Genomic DNA, 12558 nt, shown 5'->3' with positions numbered 1-12558 from the left:
TACGGATACACTATTGGAGGTGACGCGGGCTGCTGTCTCTTTGTAGTTGGTGTCAAAGACAAGGAAAATGGTATAGTGCTATCCAAGATCCTTGGAGCGTCCCTACCCTGACCTTAACCCCTACCCTTAACCTAACCCTAACCTTAATCATAACCCTTACCTAACCCTAACCCTTACTTTAACCATTTAAAATGTAAACTTTAAATGGGGTGATGTCAGAAAAATGCTACTTGACCTGTGACAATGACAAACATGAGCACATATGGAGTTTGAGTGTAAAATTGCCAAGTCTACATTAATGATATACACAGTACCAGTCAAAAGATTGGACATATTTACTCATTCCAGGGTTTTTCTTTATTTTACTATTTTCAACATTGTAGAATAATAGTGAATACATCGAAACGAATGAAATAACACATACGGAATCATGTAGTAACCAAAAAAGTGTTAAACAAATCAAAATATATTTTATATTTGAAATTCTTCAAAGTAGCCACCCTTTGGCTTGATGACATCTTTGCATTTCAATTAACAGGTGTGTCTTGTTAAAAGTTCATTTGTGGAATTCCTTTCCTTCTTAATGTGTTTGAGCGAAACAGTTGTGTTGTGACAAGGTAAGGGTGGTATACAGAAGATAGATCTATTTGGTAAAAGACCAAGTCCATATTATTGCAAGAACAGCTCAAATAAGCAAAGAGAAACTACAGTCTATCGTTACTTTAAGACATGGTCTTTTATTTATTTTTATTTAACCTTTATTTAACTAGGCAAGTCAGTTAAGAACAAATTCTTATTTAAAAATGACGGCCTACCCTAAGGTCAGTCAATACGGAAAATGAAAATAACTTTGGAAGTCTCTTCAAGTGCAGTCACAAAAACCATCAAGCACTATGATGAAACTGGCTCACATGAGGACCGGCACAGGAAAGGAAGACCCAGAGTTACCTCTGCTGAAGAGGATAAGTTCATTAGAGTTAACTGCACCTCAGATTGCAGCCCAAATAAATGCTTCACAGAGTTCAAGTAACAGACACATCTCAACATCAACTGTTCAGAAGAGACTGCATGAATCAGGCCTTCATGGTGAAATTGCTGCAAAGAAACCACTACCAGGACACCAATAAGAAGAAGAAACTTGCTTGGGCCAAGAAACACAAGCAATGGACATTAGACCAGAGGAAATCTGTCCTTTGGTCTGATGAGTCCATATTTGAGAATGTTGGTTCCAACCGCCGTGTCTTTGTGAGACACAGAGTATGTGAACGGATGATCTCCGCATGTGTGGTTCCCACCGTGAAGCATGGAGGAGGTGGTGTGATGGTGTGGGGGTACTTTGCTGGTGACACGGTCTGTGATTTATTTAGAATTCAAAGCACACTTAACCAGCATGTCTACCACAGCATTCTGCAGCAATACGCCATCCCATCTGGTTTGCACTTAGTGGGGCTATCATTTGTTTTTCAGCTTGACAATGACCCAAAAACACACCTCCAGGCTATGTAAGGGCTACTTGACCATGAAGGAGAATGATGGAGTGCTGCATCAGATAACCTGGCCTCCACAATCACCCGACCTCAACCCAATTGAGATGGTTTGGGATGAGTTGGACTGCAGAGTGAAGGAAAAGCAGCCAACAGGTGCTCCGCATATGTGGGAACTCCTTCAAGACTGTTGGAAAAGCATTCTTCATGAAGCTGGTTGAGAGAATGCCAACAATGTGCAAAGCTATCATCAAGGCAAAGGGTGCCTACTTTGAATAAGCCTAAAATATATTTTGATTTGTTTAACACTTTTTTTGGTTACAAATGATTCCAGATGTGTTATTTCCTAGTTTTGATGTCTTCACTATTATTCTACAATGTAGAAAATAACAAAATAATTAATAAAAACCCTTTAATGAGTAGACTTTTGACTGGTACTGTATATATACACATAGGCCTATAATATTATTGAAAATGTGATTATATTTGGCTTATGTTCACCAAGACAAACACACACACACACAGAAAAATGTTAATAAACATACATTTTATTCTGTAATTGTCATGTAGTTATTTGTTACCAAACACATTATTTGGCTGATTCAAAGGCAAATATTGGTCCCTATTCCATATCTTCCCATAAGGGCAGGTGTGCATGGTCTAAACCCTGTTAACATTTCCTCTCTTGAATTAAATTCACATAAGTAGTCAGCGTTATAAATTGCTATAAATACAGGCATCTCAAGTTATTCAGCTGAGATTACAGGACTTTCTAATATGTCCAAATGCCTAATATATGTTAAAAATACAGCTGCCATTACGCAACACACAATTTACTATTCTTAGTGTCATAAGAACACATACCTTCTGACATTGCCTCAAATACCTTCCCCAACACCTTTTTGTGGCTATATCTGTAAACACATTTATTGAATATATGTAATACTGTAGTCTAAATAAAGGTAATATTTTAATACCCTAGCTAACAGTTTATAAACACTCGTTAATACTGAAGATGGAGTTTGGGGTGGAAGATACTGGACCTGGAGAGATCAAATTTATATAGCGTCTCATTAAACCTGGACAAAATGTTTTGCTGCTCGTTTAAAATGCAAGGGTAAACATATGAACCATTACATATTTGTACACAAGTTACCAGGTGGGTATGATTTATAAACTGCCATATATCTGTGCATTACAGATCCTATCAAATGTACATGCTGCATTGAACATAGGTCTTACCTGTATAAGACTGATAAGTTCAATACAATGCTCTACTGTAATCTTCCAGCTACACCCTGTTCCAGTTCCTACAAATGCCTTTTTGTGTGCGGACTGACCTTCCTGCCAAGCACTGAACCACCTGATCCTACTGAACTTCACTCAGCCAATTTCACTGCAGCACAGAGAATGTTGGGAACTTTGATATCTAGAAATAACTTCAAGGACTATAGCCACTATAAGTTCCAATGGTAATATGGATTGTTGGTCTAAAGTACAGTATGTTAAGTCTATACTAGTCCTAGCACTCCTCTAGATCAAAACGAATCATGTCACATGCACACAACTGTCTTTAGTATACTCATGCCACTTTTGTAGAGACCCGTAGACTTCAATGCCAAATCAGGAGAACAGAAGCAGCTGGATTTGAGCTATCTCCAGGTCCACCTCATGCCCCATCCAAGAATGTCGCATGTTTGAGGACAGTAGGACCAATTGTAAGTAGCATTAGTTTGTCCAGGAGTGAGCAGTAGTACCCTCGGTCCCTTTCAGGCACTGTGATCTCTCCATCTCCCTCCCTCCCTCTCACCTTCTCCCTCCCTCCCTCTCTCTCTCTCTCTCTCAATGGCAGACAGCCAGCAGGAGACGTTTGAAGTCCCCACCACACTCAGATTTGATGGCATCCTTCAGGGACATGTCGTACTTCTCCAGGTACATGTCTTTAATGGTCTCCAGATCATACTGTTGAACAGAAAACACTTCTCATCAGCTGACCCATGTCTGCTTTTAGATTAATCAACCGAGTCCAGTAGTCTAAAAGGGGCGTTTTCTTAATGATTTCCCTGAGCCATGTATAATGCATTTGCAATTGTTGCTGAGGTAGTCCGCAAAATTAGCATAGCCTCTTTGGATGACATACCCCCAACCTATTTTCATGTCATCATTTGCATGGTTTACAAATGTTACCATAAAGTAAAGTATTTAATATACATTTTATGCATGCAAGTCAGTAGTCACAAGCTTATTTGGTGTCTTTGATAGAGCAAAGCACGATCCTAACACTCTCTGACAGTCTATGTCCATTCGTTACCTCAGAGCGGCATACGACGATGCGGATGATGGTGTCCTCATCAGTGCCTGCTCCTTTCATGGCTTCATTCAGTCGCCGGGCGAAATACAGCTGAGGGTTCTTAGCAACCCTCACTGAAAAGAGAAAATGCCTTAAAATACACTGATTCTCTCAACCAAAATAAAGATAGTTATTTGTAAGGCACCTGACACATCGCATTCAAGAGAGTAACCTTTTAATCTAGTTGAATGTACTGCTTTTAAGTTGAAGTCCCTTCGGTGTCTCTGGCCTCAGATGATCTCTGCACCCACATACAAAACACACACAAGCCAACTTGTATACATACCAAGTGTGATGTAGCAGCCCTTCAGTGTCCCAGAGACCTCATTATCAATGGCATCCAGGATTTCCGTTCCAGAGAGCTGGGACAAAGGGTTAGCATAACACTAAGCATACACAGCAGTACAGAGGATAGATCACATGGAGCCTGCTGGGCGTACAAAATAAATAGACTGATAAAAGACATAGGCTGCTAACAGTGGACCCACCTGCTCATACACCTTGAAGGTGGCCTGAAGTTGCAGATAGTTTCTTTTGGCCAGGATAAAGTTGAACGTGGATTCATCCGTTCCAAAACATCCCTCACCAGCCTAAATAGTAAATATGATTGAAATGAAACAGGTAAATCCACTTCTTGATATTGTTGTTTCTTGAATGTACTTCTCCGTGCCATACCTCAAACAGGGCGGTGGCATCTGCTTCAGCCAGACCCTCATCCACATCGTAACTCTCATCTCTGGTGCCCTAGAACAGAAAGCTTTCACTGACTTCTGTGGTGAGATGAAATGTAGCCTTTCTGTCTGGCTCAGGATATTGTATCTGGCCTCCATTTTACTAATGAAAGGACATTGGAAAAGCAGGCAGACTGCCAACCAGCCAGTGTGTGTGTGTGTGTGTGTGTGTGTGTGTGTGTGTGAGAGTGAGTGAGATAGAAAGAGAGTCAGAGACAAAGAGAGAGAGTTGTAGGGTTAAGAGAGAGGCCAGGCAGAGGGAGCTTGATTTTAGTCCAAAGGAAGGGAAGGGAATTGTGTTACATGGCAAGAGTGAAACCACGGGGCCACTTACCTGTAAAAGAGCAGTGAGCAGGTTTCTCACATCTCCACTAGTGTCCCCTTCGATATCTGATTCCAGGTCTCGTTCATGCACTAGAGAAGTCACAGAGAAACAAAGAGAGAGAGAACGCAACAGAAAAATTGGGAATATATTATTAAAGGCAGATGTAACATTGAGAGGCACAGAGGAATAGGTGTTCCCTTGTTGTTATGACCACTGATATCATTATTCTATCTAAGCCAATGGGGAAAAGGCATGGTGGAAAGCCCCACCCATAACAACAAGACATGTCTTTTAATCACAATCCCAAATCAGAACAGAATCAGCAGTGCAAAAAACAACAGGATGAGCAGAATAAGGTGACCAGTGTGGTTGGGATGACAAGCCTATGGACTTTACGGGTCATGCAAACTATGAGCTCTTGCCCTAAACTAGCCAAATGAGTTAGGTTCACTTCAGGGCTTCTTCCTGTTAACCCTTGTCAACTTTAGTAAATATCCTATAATGAATAATTATGCAAAAAGACACTTGATTAAAACCTGTTGAGGACAGACGTTCCGCTAGCGGAACGCCTAGCCAATATCCAATGGAACAGCGTGGCGCAAAATACAAAACCTCAAAAATCCAATCATTTCAATTTCTCAAACATACAACTATTTTACACCATTTTAAAGATACACTTCTCCTTAATCCAACCACATTGTCCGATTTCAAAAAGACTTTACAGCGAAAGCAAAACATAAGAATATGTTAGGAGAGTACATAGACCAAAATAACCACACAGCCATTTTCCAAGCAAGGAAAACACAGCTAAATGAAGCACTAACCTTTGACGATCTACATCAGATGACACTCCTAGGACATTATGTTACACAATACATGTATGTTTTGTTCAATCAAGTTCATATTTATATCCAAAAACAGCATTTTACATTGGCGCGTGATGTTCAGAAAATGTATTCCCACCAAAAACTTCCGGTGAATTTACAAAAATACTCATCAGAAACGTTGACAAAATACATAACAATTATTTTAAGAATTATAGATACAGAACTCCTTTATGCAACCGCTGTGTCAGATTTTAAAATAGCTTTACGGAGAAAGCACATTTTTCAATATTCTGAGTACATAGCTCGCCATCACGGCAAGCTTTTCAGACACCCGCCAAGTTCGGGGCAACCTAAACTCAGAATTAGTATTAGAAATATGCTCTTACCTTTGCTGATCTTCGTCAGAATGCACTCCCAGGACTGCTACTTCCACAAGAAATGTTGTTTTTGTTCCAAATAATCCATAGTTATGTCCAAATACCTCTGTTTTGTTCATGCGTTCAGGTCACTATCCAAAGGCTAACGCGAGAGCGCAATTCAAGACACAAAAAGTCCAAATGTTCCATTACCGTACTTAGAATGATGTCAAATGCTGTTTAAAAATCAATTTTTAATGGTAAAAGAAAAAATAGCTATACTCTGCCCAGTGACAGGAGAAGGCTCAAACCACTTTCTGAAGGCTTTAGACAGCAAATGGAAGCCTTAGAAAGTGCAACGTAACCCCACAGATACTGTAGTTTCGAAAGGGACTAGAAAGAAGAACTACAATTCTCAGATCCTCCACTTCCTGGTTGACTTTTTCTCAGGTTTTTGCCTGCCATATGAGTTCTGTTATACTCACAGACACCATTCAAACAGTTTTAGAAACTTCAGAGTGTTTTCTATCCACATCTACTAATAATATGCATATTCTCGTTTCTGGGCAAGAGTAGTAACCAGTTTAAATCGGGTATGTTTTTTCATCCGGCCGTGAAAATACTGCCCCCTATCCATATCAGGTTTTAAGTTAAAGGGGAAAATATATATTTTTCAACCTTATATTCAACACAACCTCTAAGGCAGACAGAGAGAGTTGCCGTATCTGCAGGAAACAGAGATTACAGAGTGTGTGGCTGATTATGGAGTGTGTTGCCATCTGTTACAGATGTCTTTTGTTGCTGAGAATTGTCCTGCTCAGCAGGAAACGCAAACGTGTAGTGTATTCAAGGTTTTCAAATGCTTCAGAAGTTTTTAATTTCCACTTTAAAATGTTAGACCCCTACAAAAAAAAAAATCCATGAATTATAATCCACATAATAATTCCCATTTCCTGTTGCTGCAGGATTATTTATCTGCTGTATCATACTGGCTCAAGTGAAGATCTTACACCTATCAGTCAAACTGCGGAAAACTGAAACTGAAACTAACCTTGAGGGTTAAGTTTAGGCATTCATTCTGAGTAAGTGTTAAGGTCATGGGTTAAATTTAGGCATTAATCCCAAATGGGTAAGGTTAGGGTTAAGGTGTTGGTCAGGGTTAGAATAAAATTACAATTCAAAAACGAGTGCCTAGCACAGGGATTGAACCTGCAATGTTCGGAGCTGTAGCTTACGCTTTAGCCCATCCTCAACCCCATCCCCAACACCCTAGCTTGATGCGAGCCAACTAGATGTTAACAGACACTCACGTTGCCCCTAGTAGACGGTTGGAAATTGACATGGAAATAAAACGACTATCCATTAAGTAACTTCACCATTCTAATAATGGCTTGACAGCACGTAATCCACTGGAGCTTGGGCATCTCTTATTCATCATCTCCAGCACCACCCCAACATCAACACGTGAAAACACTGAGTTTCTCTGTTTTGCAGTCACCGGAAACACTTTCCACATCATCTGGTGTGCATCATGTGATTTTAGCCACGTATGAGCGGGCGAAGGCTAATAAAGTAACTGGTGAAGTAACTTTTGCCTACTCATAGTTGGTTAAAATCACAACGTACACCAGATGATGTCAGAAGTGTTTGCGTATGATGTCATCAGAAACACTTGTCTTTTCACATATGTTGACGTTGGGTTGGTGCTGGAGATTATGAATATGAGGTTGTCCCTTTAAAGATGTCATGCCCGGCAGGGGGAAACGGTGCCACTGGCCGCCCAACTACCGTTGTTATTGTTTTTGTTCCCGAGCTGAGGAGCACGACTCTTGGTAAAACAAAATGTGCAGTACATATTTTGCTCTTCTATCACACGTGTGTTAGAACTTTGTTTGTTGTTTGCAGTCATTTCTTTGTTGATGTAATATCGCAATTGGATGTGGCTGTTTCACCATTAAGGATGCCAGCTTTAAGGTGCAGTGTGAGGGTGAAATTGATACTTACCCTGAAAGTAGCATTCTTTTAACATGTGAATATCCTGTTGGGGGGAGGGAAAAGAGAATGAGGGGAAAAAAATACATATTAAGAAGACTGTTTTTTTCTTCTAATCTTGAATGTGTTGAAACGTACAGCGTTTGTGGCGGTGCACAGAATCTCCACCAGAGTGTCCTCATCAGTGCCTGCTCCCTTCATGGCCCTCCTGAGCTCCTTCACTGCATAGACGACTGGAGGGTCCAGCATGGCCACGACGGCATTCTCAAAGTTCCCCCCCAGCTCACTCTTCAGCACATCCACCAACTCCTTCTCCAGAGAAAGAGAGAAAGAGAGAAAGAGAGAAAGAGAGAAAGAAAAAGAGAGAAAAAGAGCGAGAGATGGGTGTATGGGTGTGGTTGGCTGGTTTCCTCAAATTAGCCACACATTTCAGTTATGCAAAATGACATATTTCTTGGTGCAGTATAAGATGTACATAATTCCTTTACTATTAAATGAATGAGTTTGATACTCACATTCCCATACTTGTCAAAATAGGCCTGTTTAATTTCCATGCGCTGGGCTGCACAGCGGTTAGTAAGTACGTCAATGATGACCTGTTCATCAGTGCCTGGACAACAAAATACAATCATAAAAAAAAACACAAATACCACCCTTAAGCCCTATTTGGACCATGGCACAATGTTGTGCCATTAAATAGCTTGGGCACAGCTATTTGTTCATTGTAAGTAAACTCTCATTCATTGAGCAGAAACATCCCTGGAATGCTATAAATTAACAAAACATATCGCAACTTACCCAAGCCTTTGCAGGCTTTGCGTAAGGCCTTTATGTCAGCCGCAACATCAAAGTCCTCGCATGGCATGATTGTGGGCTAAATGAACATAAAGATAATTGTTATGATATGCTCTACATAAGAGCTAATAGCCACACAAACAAAAAAACACCTTAATACAAATGCATGATTTCCCTTATATAGTAGCCTGGTCTAGTCTACCCTCCCTTCCAATCCTAGTAAGAAATAAACTACTTAACATCACAATAGTTGAAAAACATTGAAATCAGTAGGCCTTTTCAGGTATGCATTATGTAATAGCACTGTAGCATTAGAAACAATGTAACATGACATGGGGGAGGGGAGAATTTATTGAACTGAAATGGCAAGAAATACATACACTGGCTCAGGAATTTGGCCGCGGATGTGTGTTAATAAAACAAAGTAGATGGGCGCAGGGCCCCATAGCCGAAATTGAGACATGACATGGAAACACCCCATAGAAAAAGATAGAGGACTCTAGATGGATATAACCATTTTAGCACAGACAGTGCAATTGAGGGCTTTCACCATTTTATAATAGTCAACTGGGTGAGGATTCCCATGGGTTGGGAGTGATCAGCCAATGATCACAACATTGCATTCTTCATCAAATTTAGTTGCCTATGGTTAGTAAATGGCTTAAAGCTACCGGTATATCACTGCCATCTAGTGGCCACAGTAACTTAACGCGCAAGACTTGGTTCAATCCCCAATATTAGCTTTATGCTTCTTTCAAAACACAAAAGAAGAATATTGACTACTTTAAAATGGAGATAGTCTCAATGGCGTTGCCCATGATGTCGCAGGCTCCATATTAGCACAAAGATGAGTCCTCTATCTATCTCTATGAAACACCCTCATGCTCTGCTCCCACCATAGCCTCCCATCCGTACCCTTTCTCTCTGATTCACTCGTTCATTATTTAGGTTAATCTAAACGGGATTGTGATGAATTCCGCAGAGGAGTGGCTGCTTCCTCTGCGTTTCTCCAGGCCTGTCACATGCGCTGGTTTGTAATTTGTAGGGCATTTGGATTTAATAAATCACGGTGACAGATGAAACAATGTGTCAATCTGAATAAAAATGGCATAATCTATTATAATTCTACATTCAGTTGTGGTACAGTATGGAATGTCGGATACAAAATCAAAATAGTTTTCTGATGGCGTTATAACATTATAATCCAGCCCTTACAATGATAATTGACCAACAAATAAAAAACGTATTGGCCTACATAGTAGCCTAGATAATATTCACAAATGCCTATCATTTCCAACCGACCTGCCCCGGTTTTACTTCGTTTTATCACATCTTTGTAAAATTATAAAAGAATGGTAGGTTTCGGTACTTACTTGGCAGTTTCCCATTTTTACAGATATTTGTCCCGCTGTGTTGAGATCACTGAGGTATATAGTTGAGATATCCTCGTATTTACCAGATGTGGTAGCGGACATTCATGTAAACTCGCGAGATCAGCCTCGATTTAGCGAGGCTAAAATCAAAGATGGTGGATAAATAAAGACAGTTCACTCAGGCCGTTTAAGAATTGAAATAAAAGTGTCAGTTCCAGTCTACTTAACTGGGTGTGTCTCCCATAGACACCAATGAAATAGCAGCTGGGTCTGGTTTACTTAGTTCAGGGATGTGCAACTTTGATGGGGGTTGCAGTGGCTCACGGGTCTACTTACCCACATATGCAGTCAGAGCTAGCCCTAGCCCTTTGGGGACCCTAAGCGAAATATGATTTAGTTAATTGACTTTCATTGAATCAGAAAAAAACAGCGTGTGGGCTGTCTCGCTTCCGTCTCTGGCTAAAACCACAGAGTTTCTAAACTTATCTTTGCTAAAACTCTAAGCCACATGTGCCAAAACTCATTCCACAGAATGGTGAATGTCTCCTGGTTTTCAAACCTCCCGTGTACTTGATTGGTGAATGAATGTCACTAAGTAGTAAGGAACTCCCCTCACCTGGTTGTCTAGATCTTAATTGAAAGGAAAAAAGACAACCCAGCAGACACTAGGCCCTCCATGGAATTAGTTTGACACCCCTGCTCTAAGCCCAGACAGAGAGGAAGAGGCAAAGCATGAGGGTTTACTCCGCCCAAAATCATTCATTATTAAGCAAGTGAGACGTTTTTGTATGGGGGGGGAAACGAGCGTGTCAAATTTAGTTAAGAATAAAATGAATTGCTATTTTGATACGTGAGGCTTATTTGATCTAATAGAAGTTTCTTAATGTTGTTTCGAGTTTACTGATATAAGTGTGATGCACGTGACCCCGTGACTTTGAGAAAAACACTTTGTATTGGAGTTGTCCCTGTTGAAATTCGAGACGGCTTATGCATATTCATAAGTATAGCATAGCATCACACTCTTCATTGAGTACAGGTGGTTGACGTCAACACCCATCATCGAATATTCAAAAATGTATTCAAATAGATGAGTAGGCAGGAGCTTGACAGCTCGCCGTTCCGCTGTGGACAACGAATCCCATTGTTAGGGCGGAGACATAGATATCTCGTCATTATATCTATTATCTCTGGTCCAGGACTTTCATGGTAATTGCACCCAGGGGAGAACGACTGCCCACTCTCATTGAAGCCCCGGAAGTTCAAGGCTGACCGCGATATACTCCAGGCATTGTCAGCAGAAAACAGGATCCCCATTATAGTAAATGGAAAAATGACAATCTTTGTGGTCAGTCTTTGCATAAATAAACACAAAATTGAAGAAAATCATGGTAACAATAATTACTTCTAAAACACAAGATGTATGTCCTTGAACCGATTATATTTAAATCGCACCCATAAGAATATATATGGATAATATAGTTTCTAATTGCAGTCTGCAGTACCCAATTCAGCCTTCAATTTGAGTTACTCAATGAGAGGGGGCAGCACTGAGCTTGCCAGCAACGTCACTTCCTAGAATATCTTAAACTGAGCATTTTATGTCTCCATGAGACGCCATCTTAACTGACTTAATTTGGCTTCAATGCGCTTTTCAGTCTTCACATAGGAATGAATGGTTTCACGTGATCAATGGCTTTGTCCATTCATATACAGTCCTTTCTCTGAGCAGAGGAACACAACCCACAATATAGCAATCTGGTCTCTGACAGAACAGTCGATGAGGTGGCATGTAACCATTGGCTGATGCATGCAACATCTGAGGGGAACACGTCCAAAGACTCATCACAGAGAGCATGAAACAAACTGTATTATAAGGACAGAAGGTTGAATATTAAGGTTGTCTTCCCTGTGCAGTCTATAAATTGCATCACCCGATGGGTGAATTCCTGCCGTTTAATGCTGGGTTCATTCATAGCCGAAAAGTGTCCCACCTGTCCATAACAATTACAGGGCACTAAACTATAGTTTATAATACTGGTGCCGAGCTAGCGCGTTGCAGCTAAATGCTGTATGACGTGTTTATAGAATGTTTAGTCCCCTGTCGACTGAGATGAATGAAGCTCCAAATAGCATTTTACAGTTTAGCAATTGTGTAGAAACGCAGTAAATGAGCTTCAACTTTGAAACATGAGCACTTTGCAGTGAGTGTAACAGTTCCCCTTTTACACTAATGGTATTTATGTATGCCTTTATATAGGTCAATAAACGTATTGAATAGGTACAGTAAAATGTGATTCCATAAACAGACCCATGTTCACAAAGAAA

General features: G+C 40.4%; 1 protein-coding gene across 1 annotated transcript; it reads right to left on the bottom strand.

The window, feature by feature from the left end:
* Nucleotides 1–3211: 3211 nt before the first annotated feature.
* Nucleotides 3212–10390, bottom strand: LOC106590227 (annexin A13). Its single transcript, XM_014181009.3, has 11 exons — nucleotides 10234–10390; nucleotides 8864–8939; nucleotides 8581–8675; nucleotides 8204–8374; nucleotides 8078–8111; nucleotides 4900–4979; nucleotides 4510–4578; nucleotides 4323–4424; nucleotides 4121–4196; nucleotides 3796–3908; nucleotides 3212–3446 (listed from the first exon to the last, which is right to left on the bottom strand). The coding sequence occupies exons 1-11, from the start codon at nucleotides 10333–10335 to the stop codon at nucleotides 3327–3329; spliced, it is 1038 nt and encodes a 345-aa protein (XP_014036484.1). The 5' UTR covers nucleotides 10336–10390; the 3' UTR covers nucleotides 3212–3326.
* Nucleotides 10391–12558: the final 2168 nt, after the last annotated feature.

The sequence above is a fragment of the Salmo salar genome, chromosome 29 (assembly GCF_965601325.2).
Source record: "Salmo salar chromosome 29, fSalSal1, whole genome shotgun sequence".
Classification (NCBI taxonomy): domain Eukaryota; kingdom Metazoa; phylum Chordata; class Actinopteri; order Salmoniformes; family Salmonidae; genus Salmo; species Salmo salar.
This window is presented reverse-complemented; position numbering and strand designations above follow the sequence as displayed.

Coding starts and splice junctions, on each gene's coding strand:
- LOC106590227 (XM_014181009.3), bottom strand. CDS start 10,335: ATGTCCGCTACCACATCTGGTAAATACGAGGATATCTCAACTATATAC. Junction 8,375..8,580: donor ATTTTGACAAGTATGGGAAT/GTGAGTATCAAA, acceptor TCTCTGGAGAAG/GAGTTGGTGGATGTGCTGAA. Junction 3,447..3,795: donor TCGTCGTATGCCGCTCTGAG/GTAACGAATGGA, acceptor TCTGTTCAACAG/TATGATCTGGAGACCATTAA.